Source organism: Hemiscyllium ocellatum, chromosome 3, assembly GCF_020745735.1.
Source record: "Hemiscyllium ocellatum isolate sHemOce1 chromosome 3, sHemOce1.pat.X.cur, whole genome shotgun sequence".
Classification (NCBI taxonomy): Eukaryota; Metazoa; Chordata; class Chondrichthyes; order Orectolobiformes; family Hemiscylliidae; genus Hemiscyllium; species Hemiscyllium ocellatum.
The window spans coordinates 79692737-79713530 of NC_083403.1; the positions used below are offsets into that span (position 1 = coordinate 79692737).

The following is a 20794-nucleotide window of genomic DNA, read 5'->3' on the forward strand; positions in this document are numbered from 1 at the left end:
TGGACGGTCAAACTGGAATATGGGCATTTAAAGATGGATACTAAGTGTTGATTGCAAGTGTTCTCGCATCCTGACAATGACTGACTAAAATGTAATTCTCCCAGCAAAGCAAATCTCAGAACAAATTGACTGTTTTCTCTCTACCTCTGAATTGGATTTGAATTTCTAACCAATGTATCAGTTATTTGGACAGTTTTCCTCTTCTCTCCTGTGTGCTTTTTGAATATAGCTGGAGGATTTATAATGCTCAAATGGTGCAATGCTGAACAGGGATATGCTGTATGGAACTTGTATTGTAATTGTTTGGAATTTGGCAACATTATGTTTGTCCTGACGAGAGCAAGATAGAATGAACAAACAGATGGGGTTTCAATGTAATATCTCATTCAAAAACTAGGTTGCTGGTTTCAGTGTGATCCATGTGATTGTATGTTTCACCAGAAATCAATGCTATATTCCATCCCCCTCCCCTCCCATGACATCCACTATGCTAGGTTTTTACCATGCAGTGAGAACAGAAGGCAACTCTATTTCTTCGCAAACATTCATAATAATACTCATAATAGTAATTTTGTAATGTTCTCTGTTCTAGTGAGAGCAACATCATCTTTCTGAGTTCTGAAGAAGGGTTACTGGATTTGGAACACTAACTTTGGTTTCTCTCCACAGATTTTGCCAGAACTGCTTTTTTTTCAACAATTTCTGCTTTTGGATTTTTTTTTCATTCTCCTCCTCACTTTTTTGTTTTCATTTACCAAGTTCTACCCATTCTTGGCATTTTTCTTGAGTTCACAAAACTGAACTCAATACCCTTTAACTGTGGTCTTACTCGGGTTTTAGTTTGTAGACGGAATACTTAATCCTATAAACTCAGAATATATCAATTTATTTTTGATCTGATCATTTATATATTTGAACCCCTAACTCCCTATGTTTTCCTACATCACCCTATTTTCTGTCTTTTAGTGTATGATTATTCATTTTGCTTTTCATTGCTAAAATGTGCCACTTTTAAATTAGTAAATTTGAATTCCCTTTATTTATTTCTTTGCACAAATCTTAGCAATATCCCCTTACAGCTTCCTTGGTTATTTAAACTATTTGTTCTGCCTCCTATTTTAAAGTCATTTGTAGTTTTGATACCACTCCCTCCTGACCCATATCCAAGTCTTTGACATCCACAGTGAACAGACGTGAGACACTGTAGTACATGTTCAAGTACTGAAAAATTATCTTTAACTCCTACTCTCTACTTCTACCTTTACATTTTAACATTTCAGTCTTACTTGTTGATATTAACATGACCATAAAAATGTCTGACTTTACCAAATAGCTCTCCAAAATCTCTCAATGCGCAAAAATAATGTTTGAATAATTCCAGATGTTCCAAAAAGTAATGATTCTTTCATATTGTAAAACATTTTATCTTTGATATGTGGTCCATATGGAAAATTTGTATCGGTTGGATTGGTTTTGTTTACTTTCTTTTCACGCTTAGAACTGTTCAGTGAACCATGTAGTGAAAACCACTCCAAACCACTCTCTTATAACCACAGTTCTGCATCTACAGCAATCTTCAAAGTTAAATGCACTGTAGAAAGGGGTCTTTTCATTGCTATAATTTACAGTCTGTGATTTTTACTTTTCTGTGCCCATTCTAGAATAACAATCTCTTTTTAAAGTTACATATCCTTTTAATGTAGCTAAGTATAATAAAAATATTCCATGAAAGAAAAAATTAACCCTAAATTTTCCACACAAACTCAGTTTTAAGAACGAATAAACATATATCTATGTGGACACAATTAATATGAAACATTATTGGAAACTTATCGTGGATCTTTTGAGTGCTAAATCTTAGGATGATAAATTAATTTCTTAAAAATAGTGGTCAAACATTTCGCACAAGTCTTTGATAGTTACTCGGACAATTTGAATGGGTTTTTGACTTTTATTACTCTATTTACATGCATCAGTCTTGAAGGAAAAATATATATAATTTTGCATTATGACAAACTATTAATTACTAATGGACTAAAAGTTCCAATAATGGTACTTCCTTTCAGGCAACTGAGAATTAATTAACTCCTAAGATTGGTCTTTGTAGCTTCTAAATAAATCTAGATAGGTCATGGGGCAGAATTTTACATTTGAAGTTAAAGAAAGGTAATGAATGCGGTTCACATTTTTGCCGTGGTCTGGAAACAAGGCTTCTCTCCTCGTCATTTATGCAAATGAGATGTTGTGTCTGTTACTGATTGATTAAAGTACCTTCCACTTCTACGATCTCCTGGCTCCCAAGACTTTGCTGCCATATTTAAAGATCAGCTGGACATCACTTCATGCTGTTGTACTCATCTCTGAACTCCCACTACATGGTACAGAAATACTTACTCCGTGCTTTGCAGAGAAGAGTTTTGTGATCTAAGTAGATGGGATGATAGTCATAGTCATAGTGGGCGGCACGGTGGCACAGTGGTTAGCACTGCTGCCTCAGACCCGGGTTCAATTCCTGACTCAGGCGACTGACTGTGTGGAGTTTGCACGTTCTCCCCGTGTCTGCGTGGGTTTCCTCCGGGTGCTCCGGTTTCCTCCCAGAGTCCAAAGATGTGCGGGTCAGGTGAATTGGCCATGCTAAATTGCCCGTAGTGTTAGGTAAGGGGTAAATGTATGGGTGGGTTGCGCTTCGGCGGGTTGGTGTGGACTTGTTTGGCCGAAGGGTCTGTTTCCACACTGTAAGTAATCTAATCTAATCTAATAGAATCCCTACAGTGTGGAAACAGGCCTCCAAAAAGCAGCCCACCAAGATTCCCCCCACACTCCTCTTTCCCCACCCTATCCCTATGATCCTGCATTTCCCAAGGTAAATCCACCTAGCCTGCACATCCCTGGACAGAGACAGCAGAATGTGTCACTGCTATCTCCACTGTTGAAAGGGATAGACAAGAGTGCAGAAGAAGAAAACATACTTTTGCGCTCTGTGAGGCTGTGATGTATAGTACCATCCAAGTTCATATTCAAACACCCATTAATCACACTAACTTTGCCACTGCATACCCATCTCACTGAGTGTGAAGGATTACAACCCCTAGCATCACGAAATTGTGACTACTGAAGGGCTCACACCCAACTCATTCTGATCAACTACTAACCCCCTTGGCCTCTGTGCTTCCTACTCATCCTTACTATGTCTCCAATGTGCATGATAATGAATTACTCTTGTATCCACTGTCATCATATTCAATCCTTCCCTTTGTCTCATTGCAAGATTCACTAACCCAACAATCAGTCCACAACATGCACGATGAGAGGGGTGGTGGTGGCGGACATTAGGTTCCTCAGTATGAGGTTGACCTGTGCAGACCAAGACTGCTTGTGAATTGACTGGGAGATAGCAATGTGCAACCACCACAGTTAGCTCCATGGTCCTTTCTGTTTACCATCAACATGAAATCATTTTTATTCTGCACAACTCTTATCCATCCTCTCTCTCATGCAAGCACCAGCAGCACTTGAACCTCGATCAGTAAGAAGACACAACTTAAACTCCTCAGTGACAGTGCTATCTCAAAGGATGCAAAGGTAAATTCCACCAGCTCAGAGGTTTTCCTCTCCAGTAGGTACTCTATCCAGATTAGAATTCAAAACAGTCTGGTGAGCATGCCTCTGGAGGAATAAACAGAGGAGTGTTATAGATGCAGGTACCTGCTTAATTTCAGCAATAAGTGTTTGATTGTCTGAATCTGCAGAGGCAAGCATAGGGACATCAGGCACTTGGAAGTTTGCACCAAACGATGAGGAATCATCAATATTTTGACTGCTGTGATGAATTGGTTTGTGAGCATTTGCCTATCTCTGTGGTAAAGGTGACAGCCACCTTTAAGACTCCAGTCCAGCCAAAAGCTGAGGGGCAGCAGGATACAGATTCATAGCCATAGATATCAGCATCAGTGATAAGGCAATAGGATGAGGGACTTTGACCTCATTCCAGGAGCGTCCCCACTGGGTGGTGTCAACTGGGCATCCATAGAGAGCTAGAGAAACACACAGGCCCCTCAGAGGCTTCTGGTCAGGATGCAGCAGTGGTACTCAGTCCTTTCCAACTAGCCACTTCCTATGATCCCAAAGCCTGCAGCAGTTCAAGCCGAGGAGGGTGAACCTGCATCTAGGCAGGAAACTCTTAGTAGGCCTTGGAGTTTGAGACAACAAAGCACAAGAGAACAGATGTTATGAAACTTGAAAGGTGCAGAAAGGATTTACAAGAATGTTGCCAGGGTTGGAGGATTTGAGCTATAGGGAGAGGTTGAACAGGCTGGGCCTGTTTTCCCTCAAGCTTCGGAGGCTGAGGAGTGACCTTATATATGCTTATAAAATCATGAGGGGCATGGATAGGATAAATAGACAAGGTATTTTCCCTGGGGTGGGGGAGTCCAGAACTAGAGGGTGATGGGGGAAAGATATAAAAGGGGCAACTTTTTCAGAAGGTGGTATGAGTATGGGATGAGCTGCCAGAGGAAGTGTGGAGGCTGATACAATTGCAACATTTAAAAGGCATTTGGATGGGTATATGAATAGGAAGGGTTTGGAGGGATATGGGCCAGGTGCTGACAGGTGGGACTAGATTGGGTTAGGATATCTGGTAGGTGTAGACGGGTTGGACCGAAGGGTCTGTTTCATGCTGTACATCTCTATGACTCTATGACCTGCCAAAGTCTTCAGTGTCAATAGGGCTAACCACCGAGTAGGTTCCCTCCACCCTGGTTGTGGAAGTCAGCATTGCATCTAGACATAGAAGGATGAAGAGGAAGAAGAAAACATTCTGAGGCCTCATAGGTGGCACAATTACTACATCATTGTAAATAAGCCCTATTTTGGTCAATATATGTTTACTTGCTCTGTTGCATTTTCTGCTGCAGTATTGTTTTCACCATAGTATCTTAATTCTGATCCAATTGAAAGTTAAAGAGACATCAGAAATCCTAAGGAGATAAGATGTTGCAAACAATTGACTCTTTGATTGTGTGTAGCCTCAGATGTCAGGGATCTTTCTGAAGCTTAATTTTGAAGACTGCAGCCAAGATATTGCATGTAAATATCAAGGATACTGAGGCTAACAACAATGTCCAGGGAATGTGCCAGGACCTATGTGTGCAATTCCTACTGAGCGAGAATTCAGCATCACTGATCTCGCCACACAGCTCAGTAGGGGAAGATTCTTCCAATATTTCTGTGTTAAGGCTGAGAGGTATTGAGTGGGCAGCTCCCATGTCCCTTCTCTGCTATAGCGCAATGGTCTGGAGAATACAGCTGCACAAAACACTACCTCTCATAAGTTGAACATTGCCTTGATATGCTTGAACAACTTCTATGGCAATACTAAAGTCTGCATGCATTCGGAGGCATTGAAGGATACATTTTAATGAAAGGGTTGATAGAAGCTTTCTTGGGATTGTTGCCAACTTGCTGGGGGTTAGACTATACATGACTCATTTCTCATATTCTCACGGGCAGTTTCAGATAACTTTAGCTCCCGTGTGATGGTAGTGCTCTGAATCATAGCTGCTTTTTCCCCAAACAGTGATGTGGGGCAAGATTGGTGTAGCTACTTTGTCATAAATATATTAGCCGCACATTCACACAGACATCATTACTTTATCTTTTATAGATAAATGTTAAGAACAACAAACCAATTGGCTAAAACATCCTGTGGTAAACAGGGATCTGCCTGCCAGATGAACGATTCAGACTTTGTCTTCACATCTGAAGCCAACTCTGTCATCCTGGAAATTACTGGCAATAAGGTGGCCTCTGGCCTCTTGAGTTCTGAATCATTGTTTTGACCCCTCATGGATCATCAGCTTCAATTAATCCAGAAATGATCAGTCTTGTTTTCACATTTTGTCCACATGCTGTCTCACTCTCATTTTCTCTTCTTGCCGCATTCCCCAACCCTTCATCCCCACTAACGCCTCGCCAACACTTTGTAAAGGGCAGGACATCAATGCCCCACTAGAGTCGTCTAAGCTTTGAAACCTCACCCTCAGGAAGCCTATTGTATATCCCATTATGCCTTGGTGAAAGCATGAGCAGCACTGTACCTTAATTCTGTGTCCATATGTGCATTTCGTATAGAATTTATGGGCTATGTCAGAAAGATTATCTATACATCCCAGTTACAATCTCCATCTGAGCCAGGAAACTTGGGAAGAAGTAGGCACCTGTGAGGGCTCCGGTATGTAAGGGAATAGAATCCTGTACTGAACTGAAACACTGGTGATAATTGATAGGGCTTTCTTAAAAGAACATTATCCAGGTGAAAGCAGCCCAATTGATTGACAGCACATCCACAAATATTCACTTCCTCCATGACCGATGCTCAGTTGCAGCCATGAGTGCCACCTACAAGATGCACTGCAGAAACTCACCAAAACTTCTTTTAAACACACAACCACTTCCATCTAGAAGAACAGGGCAGTAGATAAATGGGAATATCAGTGAAGTTCCAGTGAATCTTTAATGAAATTGAAGGTAATAAAGTGGTGTGCTCCTGTGAAAATGTCATCAGTGACATCCTCGGTGCATGTATGAGTCTAAGATCAGGAGATGCCACAGTATTCCCCAGTTCTTCCTGAAACATGCCTGTAGTGTAAAGATTAAAACCATTTGTAAACTTTATAGCCAAGCAGCTGGAATTGATGCAAAAACAGAAATGCTGGAAAATCTCAGCGGGACTGGCAGTATCTGCAGAAAGGAATCAAAGTTAACATGTCAGGCCGAGTGACCCTTCTTCAGAAGTGATGATAGCTAGGAAAAGGATGGTTATTATACAGAAAATAGGGTGAGAGTAAACAATTGGTGGAGGGAGAGCACAAATAGAGAGAACAGTTGGACAGAACAAAGAAATGGTTAAATGCTTCCCACCCCCACACACTAGACCATATCATTACTGTATACAGGCTGCTGCCACTAATTATCCCTCTCAGCAGCTGTTCATTTCCTCTAACTGACCTTTAACTACCAATCCCCAAACCTCCATTTAACATCATGCACCTCATGTTCTTGCATATTTGCTTTTCTATGTGAGGAGTGACAGCTGAGATGTATTGTCTTCAATACTTGCTGTAGATTGTCATTGCCAAATGGGAACATCAGGTTCAGCTTTTAAGTTATTTTTATAGAAAGATATTTAAATTTGTATGAAAATGAGGCAATTAGTGGGCATAGTATAAAGCTCAGACTGCATGACATCATAATTTTCTACCTGCGATCTTTTACAATTATTTACTTCCAGAAGAAGTGAAAATTGAAGGCAGTTAAGTAGCATTGCTTAATATGTGAAGGTGAGATTAGTGCAAGTGTGCCTTGCGTGCTTCAAAGTGAAAGTTACAAACTTTGTCCCCATAGAAAACAAACAGCAAATTGTGTCTCTTATTTTTCACGTAGCCCCAGTTATTTTGAGAAAGATGCAAATAATATTTGATATTTCTGATTTGTCTGGCTGCCAGAAATGCAGAGCTCTTTCTTAATGAAAAAAAGTAAGAGTGGAAATCTGACTATGACTGCCACTCCTTGGAAAATCTGACCTTTTCTGTGTTATGCAAGAAAAGCAAGCTAAGTTACAAAAGGGGCCAGTCTCCATGTCAGTACTTAAAGTCCAGTATAGAAACATTGTATGCCTCAGCGTAATCCATCTTGCCAGAAGCATGGAAGTCCTAGCTGTCCCTTGGCCACAAAGTAGATGGTTAAAGCCCTGAAGTCATGGTTTGAAGGTTTGCCAATGTCAAATTGTCTGGCTAGAAGGTTGAAGAAGAGGATGGCCAATGGAGGCAAATATGCAGAAGTGGTACCATGTAAAGAGATGCTGGATGGTCGCACAACCATACTGCGAGCTGCAATGGATGCTGACTAGACAAATTACTAGTTACTTCCTCCACGCATCCAGTTTTTGCAGCATGGAGTCAAATTAGAATTGTGATGCTCATACAATGAGTTGATCTAATAATGAGTTGCAAATGCATGGAAATAAGCTTCTGGAACCTGATACCTACATTCTGAACGTCACCATTTAAAACTCTGGCAATTTCTCAATGGTAAGAATTGACTTTTGGAACCCTCATTTAACACCCTGCTTGCCATCATTCTCTGCACCTCAGAAGGAAAAATTCTGTCACAATAATTTTGCCAGTACAAAATTACAACATCATTGTGGAAGTGCTAGGTATAATTCCATTTTGAATATCATTTAAACCTGAGACTATGCTTTGCAGTCTATAACAGGCTTTTCTTAACAAAGTACTGATGAAAATCAATCACAATTAATTTCTAGTTCCAAAAAAAGTGTTCTTGGGTAGAAAAGGCATATTGTTTCTTCTCAGATGCTGAGTATTTTCTGGAATTCTGTGTCATTTCATATTGCTGACATCTACAAGATTGTGTTTTTAGATAATGAATTTCTTACTGTTTGTTATGATTGGGAGCCTCAGAATATGGGAAGTAAGGCGTCTGTTGGGCAATATGCTGAAATTGCACCAGTTAACACTAAATCTGGTCATCATTCAAGCTTTTCACTCCAGCCTGCAAGGCCCTGAGTAGGATTGTTTAAACTGAGTCCTTATCTATACCCTCTACCATTGTAGTCTGGTGGAATGTTAGCAGATTTGATCTTTCTCACATAACTGCAACATAAGGCGAACGAGTATCAGTGTTGACTCACCTCTTATAAACTGACTCAAACTTGAATGCTGCAAGAGCAAATGTGCTGTGAATTAATAATGATGTGGAGGAGCCACTGTTGGATTGGGCTGGACAAAGTTAAAAATTACACAATACCAGGTTATTGTCCAACAGGTTTATTTGGAAGCACTAACTTTCGGAGCACTGCAACCACCTGATGAAGGAGCAGGGCACCAAAAGATAGTGCTTCCAAATGAACCTGTTGGATGATAACCTGATATTGTGTGATTTTTGACTTTGTGAATTAGTTAGTAACCTAATGGAACACCCATGTTAAAAGGAGCTTGCTTTTACATAAAGTTAGATTACATACTCTCTCTCTCTCTCTCTTGCATTTATACACAGGTTGAACCAATTATTCAGAAAGGTCATGAACATTTGGTGCACCATATTCTCCTTTATCAATGTCACTCTATCCTGAATGATAGTATCCTCAGCATTGGACATGAATGTTACCATTCCAATATGCCAGATGATTTTTTTAACTGTGAAAGTATTATTTTAGCATGGGCAATTGGAGGAAAGGTAGGTCCTTACAACTGTGGTAAGCTAATTTATTTAATTCTAATTACAAATTCTTCAATTTAGCACAATTAGACGATACATTTATTTAACATTCTCTCTCTGTACAGCTGCAGTGTCTTATGTGTGTGAATAATTAACATGTTTCTGGATATTAAACATCATAAATACAGAAAAATTGTTTATTTTTACAACAACATATTATAATTTCATGAACATATAACTTTTTACTCTGCGAGCCTCGTGTTTCTTGGGTCATTTTTCATTTGAACAAAGAAACAGCAGTATCTTTTCCTGTGTTTCTTTCTTGTGTTTCTTGAACGATGTTGTCTGATCGAATCACTATGGTGATATCATTTTAGTTGCATACAAAAGTTTTTGTTATAAAACTTTGTATACCTTTCATACTTCTAATGTATATTTAGTTACTAGGCATATACCACCATTCAGTGTAAATTTGTATAATCTTTCTATCTCCTCGAAAGCTAGAATTGTGGCATTGATTCATAAGACTTGGCACATCTTAGTGAAAGTTCCATCTTTGCATTCAACAGTTATGAATACCACTTTGACTTCATGAGATTCATTTTTAAGGATGTTTGGACACACAATGAGATTTCCTGAACTTCCCTTTCTTACAATCTAAAGAACACTTCATTATGATTTACATTTGGCCATGATATGCCATGTTGGAGCTGATAATTATTAGTTGGACTTCCCTCTGTTAACATGGAGCAGTTATTTTCATTCTTTACGCTGACAACTTTCATATCCATTCCAAGGAATCTTCGCACTACTACAGTCCGTTACAGAACATTACAGCACGAACCAATTAAAAAGACACAATATAATTTATTTACTATTAGTTTTCATCTTATCGTTTTTACCATTGTACATGACTGTCAAAACATCCAAATGCAAATATGAGACTATAGGCTTGAATTGCGGTATCTAAAACTTAATTCTTTCATTCTATTACTTAATTTTTTCATTCCATTTCATTTTATTTATTCCATTATTTCCTTTCTTTACCTTTTTTCCATTTATGAGTTTTATAATATTGTAGAAATTGTAATTAAAATTATATTCCTGAAATAAGTTTTCCCAAATCGTAATGTATATGTATAAGTATTTTGGTATTCTGAACGCTGGGTTTAGAAACTACTTTTCAATTCGATTTAAAATATATTATTAATGTGAACAATCTTACAATTGTTTTTCATATAATCATTGCAGGGATTTTCCTATCCATCCAATGTTGGACTTTCACTTGGAACATCAACTGATCCGGTTTATGTAATGATGGAGATACACTATGATAATGTAAATTATCAGGAAGGTAAGAATGTTTCCACATTTACAGAATGTATAAAATATAGTCAATAATGCCAAGGTGGATGTTATCAAGTTTCTAAATTTTTATATTTTTATTTTGCAATAAGTAAGGCATAATCATTTTACAAACTTTAGGACTTGGTGAAATGAGTCTGCTTTAAGTTAAAGCAACTAAAGCGAAAATCCAACTATCGGCATGACAAATTATTTCATTTTTCATACAGAGTCATAGAGATGTACACAGAAACAGACCCTTCAGTCCAACTTATCCATGCTGATCAGATATTTTAACCTAGTCTAGTCCCATTTGCCAGCACTTGCCCCTTATCCCGCTAAACCCTCCCTATTCATTTACCCATCCAGATGCCTTTTAAATGTTGTAATTGTACCAGCTTCCACCACTTCCTCTGGCTGCTCATTCCATACACGTCTGTGTGAAAAAGTTGCCCCTTAGGTCCCTTTTAAATTATCCCCTTTCACCCTAAATTTATGCCCTCTAGTTCTTGATTCCCCCACTCCAGATAAAAGAGTATTTACCCTATCATTGCCCCTCATGATTTTATAAACCTTTTTATATGGTCACCCCTCAGCCTCTGATGGTCCAGGAAAACAGTCCCATCTTGTTCATCCCTGTCCCTATTGCTCAAATTCTGCAATTCTGGCAACATCCTTGTAAATCTTTTCTGAACCCTTTCAAGTTTCACAACATCCTTCCAATAGGAAATAATGTTCCAAAAGTGGCCTAACCAATGTCCTGTACAGCTGTAACATGGCCTCCCAACTCCTATACTCAATGCTCTGAACAATTAAGGAAAGCATACCAAACTCCTTCTTGACTATCCTATCTACTTGCAATTCTACTTTCAAGGAACTATGAATGCAGTCCAAGGTCTGTTTGTTCAGCAACACTCCCCAGGATCTGACCAGTAAATCTGGTCCTGCTATGATTTGCCTTTCCAAAATGCAGCACTTGGCATTTATCTAAAAAAAATTCCATCTGCTACTCCTCAGCTCATTGGCCCTTCTGACCAAGATCCCAATGTACTCTGACGTAACCTTCTTCACTGTCCATGACGCCTCTAATTTTGTTGTCATCTGCAAACATACTAACTATATCTCCTATGTTCAAATCCAAATCACTTAAATAAATGATGACAAGCAGTGGCACAGCACTGATCTTTGTGGTCACACTGGTCACAGGCCTCCAGTCTGAAAGGCAACCTCCCCCTTCCCCACCCGAGCCAGTTCATATAGATCATGTCCACTGCTCTGCCCTCATTACTTCTTCAGAAAACTCAGTTAAGTTTGTGAGGCATGATTTCCCATGCATAAAGCCATATTGACTCTCCCTAATCAGTCCTTGCCTTTCCAAATACATGTAAATCCTGTCCCTAAGGGTACCCTTCCATAACCTCCCCACCACTGATATCAGGCTCACTGGTCCATAGTTCCCTGGCTTTTCCTTACCAACTTTTGTAAATAGTAGCACCACGTTAGCAAACCTCCAGTCTTCTGGCACCTCACCTGTGACTATCAATGATACAAGTATCTTAGCAAGGGACCTAGCAATTACATCCTGAGCTTCCCACGGACTTCTAGGGTACACCTGATCAAGTCCTGGGGATTTATCTACCTTCATGCATTTTAAGACTTCCAGCATCACTTCCTCTGTAATACAGCCACTTGTCAAGATGTCACCATCTACTTCCCCACATTCTATATCTTCCATGTCCTTCTTCCCAGGAAATACTGATGCAGAATACTCATTTAGTATCTCTATCTCCTGCGGTTCCACACATAGGCTGCTTTGCTGATTTTTGAGGGGCTCTATTCTCTCCCTAGTTACCTTCAATCCCTTTGGATTCTTCTTAACCCTCTTTACCAAAGCTATCTCCTGTTCCCCATTTTACCCTCCTGATTTCCCTCATAAGTATACTCCTCCTGCCTAGTAGAAAGGTGATTTACTTGATCTCTGCTGTCTATGCCTGACATATGCTTCCTTCTTTTTCTTAACCAAAACCTCAATTTCTCTGGCCATCCAGCAATCCCTACACCTACCACCCTTTCATTTCACCCTAACAGGAATATACTATCTCTGTATTCTCATTATCTCATTTTTGAAAGCTTTCCATTTTCCAGCTGTCCCTTTACCTGTGAACATCTGCCCCCAAACAACTTTTGAAAGTTCTTACCTAATGCCATCAAAATTGGCCTTCCTCCAATTTATAACTTCAACTTTTAGATCTGATTTATCCTTTTCCATCATTTTTAAAACGAATAGAATTACGGTTGCTGGTCCCAAAGTGCTCCCCTACTGATACCTCAGTCACCTGCTGTGCCTCATTTCCCAAGAGTAGGTCAAGGTTTGCACCTTCTGTAGTAGGTACATTCACACACTGAATCAGAAAGTTTTTTTGTACACACTTAACAAATTCCTCTCCTATAAACTCTTAACACTATGGCAGTCCCAGTCTATGTTTGGAAAGTTAAAATCCCCCACCATAGCCACCCTATTACTCTTGCAGATAGCTGGGATCTCTTTACAAATTTGTTTCTCAATTTCCTGCTGACTATTGTTGGGTATATAATACAATCCCAATAAGGTGATCTTATTTCTCAGTTCCACAAATAACCTCCCTGGATGTGTTCCCAAGATTAGTCTCCTGAAGTATGGTCGTAGTGCTATCCCTTAGCAAAAATGCCACTCCCCAACTCTCTTGCCCCCGCCCCCGCCCCCACCCCCCTTTCTATCCTTCCTATAGCATTTATATCCTGGAACATTAAGCAGCCAGTCCTGACCATCCCTGAGCCATGTTTCTGTGATACGTTACTATGATATCCCAGTCCCATGTTCTTCACCATGCCCTGAGTTCATCTGCCTTCCCTTTGCATTGAAATAAATGCAGTTTCATTTATCAGTTCTCCCTTGTTCTCTGCTTTGTCACTGCCTACCCTGACTGTTTGACTTGCTTCTTTTCCCAACTGTACCAGTCTCAGATTGATCTCTTTCCTCACTATCTCCCTGTGCCACCACCCCACCTTACTAGTTTAAGTCCTCCTGAGCAGCTCTGGCAAATCTCCTTGCCAGTATATCAATCCCCCTCCAATTCAAGTGCGATTTGTCCTTCTTGCAGAGGTCACTTCTACCCCAGAAGAGATTCCAATAATCCAAAACTGTGAACTCATCTCCCCTGCACCAGCTCCTCAGCCATGCATTCATCTGCTCTAGGTCCTATCAATGGAAGTAATCCAGATATTACTACCCTCGAGAAACATTTTTTAAAAATTCCTGCCTAACTTTCTATATTCTCGCTTTAGTATCTCATCCATTTCACTCTCCCCTTGGAGATCATTCTGCATCCTGTCCGAGATATCCTTGATCCTGGCACCAGGGAGGCAACACACTATTCTGATTTCTCGCTGCCAGCCACAGGAATGTCTGTCCAGAGTGTTCCCTATCACAATCGATCCCTTGGAACCTTGCATACCCCTCCTTACATTCCAGCCATTGTCAGTATCGGAAACTTGGCTGTTCATGCTATATTCCTCTAAGAATGCATCATCCCTTCCATTTTCCAAAACAGCATACTTGTTTGAGATGGGGATAGCCCCAGGAGACTCCTGCACTACCTACCTCCCTCTTCTACCTTTCCTGGAGTCAACCCATCTACCTGACTGTGTGTCTGTGGCTTTTCTCCCTTCCTATTACTGTGATTCATCAACCCCCCTAGCTCTGGTAAATTCCTTATTGCCTCTAACTGCTGCTCCAACCAATCATGCGATCTGATAGTATTCACAACCAAAGACACTTCCTGCAAACATAATCATCAGTAACATGCAAACTCTCCCTAAACTCCTACATCCAACAGGAAGAGCACATCACTCTACTAAAGGCCATCTTTTCTCCTTCACAATCTACCGACCCAGAAAATAGCACTGTGTTATTGCTCTAAAACAACACTGCTCCAGGCTAACTTAGTACTTATGATTCATAGTTTTAAAATTCAATCAAGAGACAGATCTCAATAAAACATTTAATCAAGAAAGAGCCCACTCTACTCACTACTGTAGGTTTACTACAAGGTTACACTTAAAACCTATGTACTTATCTGTTCCTGACTGTGAGCTCTCCCACACAGGTTCCTCCAAAGTCAGCTGGGAATTTTGCTGTTTGTTAATGTTTCCTCGACGCACTCTGTCCAGAGATACTTGAACTCAAACAGCAAAAGCAGTAACTGTGCAGATTCACTGCTGTGTCAGACAGCACTATAGGTTTCTTTCTCTGATCATGTGGTCATTGCTTTTGTCTGTCTTCCTCCTTTCTAAAGTGCTGTTGTTTTGATCTTCTTTCCCCCAAAGTTCCAAAACAATGCAACAGCATGTAATGCAGTAATTGCTGCTCCTGGATTTTGAGGACGTCATCTCCAACACCTCCCTCTACAAACTTCAGTTCTTCCAATTGAATACGTGCTACTGTGCAACATGATTCCTAACTAGTAGCCAACTTTAAACTGCTGTAAAACAGTCATAGAACTACCAAAAGAACAATTTTTCCTTAATTTGTCAGCCATTCACATCTTACTACAACTTATAACTGAATTCAGATTTGTGTGGGATTCTGCTCCGAACGAATTTATCCGCATGTCCTCTGAAGCTACAATCAAATACAGAAGAACCTCGATTTTTCGAATGAGATGGATGGGCACTATTTCATTCGGATAATTGATTATTCAGTTAATTAATTCAATGCCTTTCCTCTGGGGCTCAGAGTTTTCTATTAAGTGTGCTCCCTGTTCAGGAGAGTGGCAGTAGCATACCACACGCAAGCCCTCGACCGCGCCCCCTAAAACCCGTCCAACTCCGGCCCCCAACACTGTCCCCCACCCCCTTCCCCGGCCGCCCCCAACACCATCCCCTCTGTCCACCCCCAAAATCGGCCCCCTGTCCACGCCCACCCGCCATGTGATCCCCATCAGTCCCCACTCCCACCCCCTTCTGTCCCACCCCTTCTCTGGGGCAGCCAGACTGGACACCAATAACAAGATGGTTGCTGCTACCGCCTTTTTGAGGGGTGAGGCTCCAAATAGCACGCGCACACAGCCACGCGCACTTTTTACTGCAACGTTTTGACAGGTTCCACCTCTGTCTTGTACAATGTTACAGCGATTATGTGGGGAAGGGGGTTTAGGGTACACACCTGTGTGGAACTCCAGGAAAAGTGTGGGAAGAGAGAGAGAGAGAGTGGGGTGGGAGGTCAGTCATATAGAGACGGTGCCTGCGCTTCCATCAGTCCAGGACTGTCCTCGGCAGCACTTTTAATCACCGTAAACAAAAGACGCAATCAGTGTTGGACACACATCTTTGATGTAGTGTTTCTCTTGGGACCTTGAGATCGCCTTCGGATAGTCCGATTTTCAGATAATTGGTATTCAGATAATCGATGTTCCTCTGTATATGCACAAAACCACCCATCATTTTCTATTAGACTGCCAGTGATCAGACAATGAAATCACCAAGTATTCATAAAATACTTTATAACAAACGTAGGCATTCACTACAAAATTAGACTTTCCCTATTCCATTTGACTGCAACTGCAAAAAGTCAAACAATCCACTCAAAAATTCATTTGTTCATGGAATGCATAACTTACCAGCTGGTAAAAATGAAATGTTTCACTTTGACTTCAGCTTCCAGGTGCGGAACTTTTTTTTAAAATATCTTGTGTACAAAATAAAAGCTACTTCTCCACAATGATTCGAAGTTAATCTTAACATAAAACTAAAACTTCATAACCTTCAAACTAAAACTTAAAATCACAAAACTTACTGAACACAGCTCTCCAATCCAATGCAAGTTTTCATGGAAAATATCAATTTTCTGTTCCTCATTTTATGGCCATTGAGAGTCAAATACCAATTAAAGCTGTGTAACAACATTTTACAGAGGAGGATTAGATTCCTTGTTTTATAAACAAACCATCATTCAGCCTAATAAACCTTTGTTTATTCAAAGCTGTAATAGTTTGGCAGCCTATAACTGCAATATTGAGATGATCCATTCCTGGTCATATTTTTGGACAACTGAGTGCAAAATCCCCTCATACCAGTATAACTTTAAATGAGACATGCTCCACTTGAGGATTGACATTCCCCATTGTGTGCTGAATGGCGCTGGACTATATCCTTTGCTCCATCAGTAAGAAAATTTTATTAACCTTATTGACACAAGTGAATACCTGCATGCTGAATCGTCCTTTTGTTTCTTACAAAAATATTGCAAAGAGAACTTTAATTTAGAGAACCAATGTTTTAGGATTTTGGAACTTCAGAATTCTGTAGGCAATATGAAAGATGTTCCAATTAGATAGTTCCTTCCCCGTGCTCCATTTTTGTCATCTTTAACTAGTTGTTCAATTCTATTAAAAGTTATGGAATTTATATCCATCGTTTTAGGCATTGCATTCTAAATCATCACTACCTTGCTGCATAATTTTAAGTTTTCCTACTCCAATCTCTGCTTCTTTTACCAATTATATTAAATTTGTACACTTAGTTACTAACCCTTCTTGCCCTTGGCTTTCTTTCTCCTAGGAGTTTACAGGGGAATCTTGATTATCCGAACGTGATGGGCTGGCACAATTTCGTTCGGATAATTGATTAATCAGTGAATCGATTAAATGCCTTTTCTCTGGGGCTTGGAGTTTTTGAAGTCTGCTCCCCGTTCAGGAGACTGCAGCAGCACACAGCGTGCGAGCCCCGCCCCCAACACCACCCCCACGCCCCAAACCCCCTGCAACACGTCCCCACGCCCCATAACTCTGTATAACACTGTCCACTGCCCCCCACACCGCCCCCTGCCCCCGTCCAACACCACCACCCCCGCCCGCCACCCAACCCAGCACACATCCGCTCCCTCTCTGGGCAGCCGGACTGTACACCGACAACGAGACTGCTGCTGCTGCTGCCTTTGTGGGGTAAGTCTCCAAATAGCGCACACACACAACTTTTTACTGCAACTTTTTGGCAGGTTCCACCTTTCCCCATGTACAGGACAATGTTGGAGAGATTATCCGGGGAATGGAGGGTTTAGGGTTTGTCCCTGTGTAGAGCTCCAGGGAAAGTATGGGAAGAGAGAGAGGGGGCGACAGACAGTCATTTGGAGCCGGTGCCTGTTTAATCACTGTAAACAAAAGATGCGATCACTGTTGGAAACACGTCTTTGATGTAATGTTTCCATCGGGTCCTTGAGATCGCCTTCGGATAATCCGATTTTCAGATAATTGTTATTTGGATAATCGAGGTTCCTCTGTATCTGGTTTTGCCACGTATCGGAAACCCTTCACTGCTGCTACCAAGCTGGTGAATCTCCTTTGCACGCTTTCTAAGTCCTTAAAAATTCTTCCTAAAGCTTAGTGATCAGAATTGGCCAGAATACTTCAGCTGGGATCTCAGCACTCTTTTGTATGAGTCTAGCACAGTTTCTTTGCTTTGGAATTCTTGCCTGTTATTTAGAATAAGAACAAAGAATAAAAGAGAAATACAGCACATGAACAGCTCCTTTAGCTCTCCAGGCTTGTGCCAATCATCATGCTGGAATTAAACCAAAAAAACCGACCTTCTGTCCTTATTCAGTGTGTATCCCTCTGTTCCCTCCCTTTCATGTAACCATCCAGATGCCTCTTAAATGTCTCCAATGTATCTGCTTTCACCACCCCCTCTGGCAGTGCATTCCAGGCTCCAACCACTGTCTGTGTGAAAAACTTCCCTTGCACATCACCCTTAAACTTTTCTACTCTCACCTTGAACTTGTGCCCCCTTGTAATTGAAACTTCACTCTGGGAAAAAGTTTCTGACTATCCACCCTATCTATGCCTCTCATAATTTTGTAGACCTTTATCAAGTGTCTTCTCAGGCACCGTTTTCCAGTGAAAACAATCCCAGTCTTTTTAAACTTGCCTCATAACCATTGCCCTCGAGACATGGCAACATCTTGGTGAACCTTCTCGATACTCTCCAATGCTTCCATGTCCTTCCGGAAGTGTGGTGACCAAAACTACACATGGTACTCCAAATGCAATCTAACAAGGGTTTTATATAGCTGGAACGTGGTTTGCCAACTCTTGTACTCCATACCTTGGCCAATGAAGGCAAGCAAGCCATATGCCTTCTTAATCACCTTGGCCACCTGTGTTATTCCCACTTTAGGGAACTGTGGACCTGCACTCTCAGATCCGTTCCTTAGGGTTCTGCCATTAAAGTATAATTCACACCTAAATTTGATCCTCTCAAGTTCATCATCTCACATTTGTCTGGATTAAACTCTAACTGCCATTTCTGTGCTTACATTGCCAATCTTTTCTGCATTAAGAGCTTTTAAACATTTAAATACCCTTTCTAAAAAACAAATCTCTTTCAATTTATTTCCCCAATACCTCCTACTTAACTGTGGCATGGACATCATCCTCTTTACTGAAAACAGATGCAAAGTACTGATTTAATACTTCAACCATGCCTTCTGACTCTAAGTGAAAACTTCTATTTTGACACTCACCAGTGCTTCTTCTTTGTATTTTTTTATAGCTATTTATAAGTTTTAAGAATCAGCTCTTGTATTTCTTTCTTGGATCCCTGCTAATCTGTTTTTATGCACTCTCCTTGAACCTCTCATTTCCTGGTGCAACCGTCCCTGACTTCTTTGTATTCGGCTCGGTATTGTATCTGATTTGAAACAACATTCATCACATGATTCATTTTCTCTTTAATTTCTTGTATGTTTAGTCGTCCAGGGATTAATAGTTGTGGATGTCTGCCCTTCCCCCTTTCAACAAGAAAGAGCTTGGGTAAAAACTAGACACATGGTAACAAAGACTTCTCATTGTTCATTTACGGTCTTAGATAGCCAGCCATTCATTCCAATCCATCCAACCTTCTCTAATTTAAATCTTCTCATTTGATTTGTCCTTTTTCTAAAGCTAGTATAAGTGTAATGATATTAACTCAGTCTAAATGTTTGTGCTCAAGTATCTGGAGTAGGGCTGAAATGGCAGCCTTCCAATATAGAGGTGAAATTGCTGCCAAGTGGGCTAAGGCTGACACTGAAGGGTTTTTCTGAAGGAGGGAATGGAAAAAGCAAGGAAAGACATGGGCTCGCATCCCGAAAGAGTAAATTGTCCATAAAGGAGCAAAGAGTTGATCTGTACTTCAATTCAATTTCGCTATATTTGCTCTATGTCTCTTAAGAGCCATATGTTTTCAAAAATCTGTTGCCTCATGAAAACTTCAACTGATCCAGGATCCACAACCTTTTTAGAGGACGGAGTTCCAGATTTCCACTGCCCTTTGTGTGAAACAAGCACTTACTATTTTCCCTTTGAAGTGGCCAAGATCTAAGATTAAGACTTTGCAACCTTGTTCTGGATTCCTCCACCAGATAAAATCATTCTGTGGATATATTTTTGAATCCTTAAATATTTTCCATGCCTCCATTTATTCGTTACCCAATCTGAAGCATCAAAACCAGTGATAAGTGAATGATCTGACTCAGTCTTATCGAGGATTCCAAAGCATCACAGATGCCAGGTTTCAGTTAGTTTAATTAATTCCATGTGATATCAAGAAAAGGCTGAAGGCAGTAGATACTGCAAACACTGTAGGTTCCCACAATATACTGACAATAATTCTGAGGACTTGTGATTCAAAATGAGCTGTGCCCCAAGCCAAGCTGTTCCATAATAGCTATAACAATGGCATCTACTTGGAAAAATCAAAAATTGCTCTTTATATCATGGGCATATAAAGCAGGGCAAGTTAACCCAGCCATTTGTCCCCTATCCATTTCCTCCTGATCATCAGCAAAGTGACAGAAGTTGACAGTGCAATCAAGTAAGAGAGTATGGTGTTGGAAAAGAACAGGTCAGCCAACATCCGAGGAGCAGGAGAATCGACATTTTGGGCATAAGCCCTTCATCAGGATTCACTTTCTTCTATTTTGCAAGTAACACTTACAAAGAAATAGGCTGCACACAAACAGTTAGTTTGAGTTCTGGAAGGGTCTGACTTTGTTGTAGCCCATTGTCAAAATCCAGAAGCGAGAAAGTGTGACAGCCCTTGACATTGAGCAGCTTTTGAGAAAGTGTGACAACAAGGAACCTGAACAAAACTGGAGTCAATGGGAATCGGAGGGAAAGGTGTCCACTGGTTGGAG

At 40.6% G+C, this 20794-nt stretch overlaps 1 protein-coding gene across 1 annotated transcript in view; it reads left to right on the forward strand.

The window, feature by feature from the left end:
- Positions 1-20794, forward strand: part of moxd1 (monooxygenase, DBH-like 1) — a 91554-nt gene that overhangs the window by 38052 nt on the left and 32708 nt on the right. The window contains exons 5-6 of the mRNA XM_060821228.1: positions 9079-9258; positions 10492-10594. Of these exons, the coding sequence (XP_060677211.1) occupies positions 9079-9258; positions 10492-10594 (283 nt within the window). The remainder of the gene's footprint in view (positions 1-9078; positions 9259-10491; positions 10595-20794) is intronic.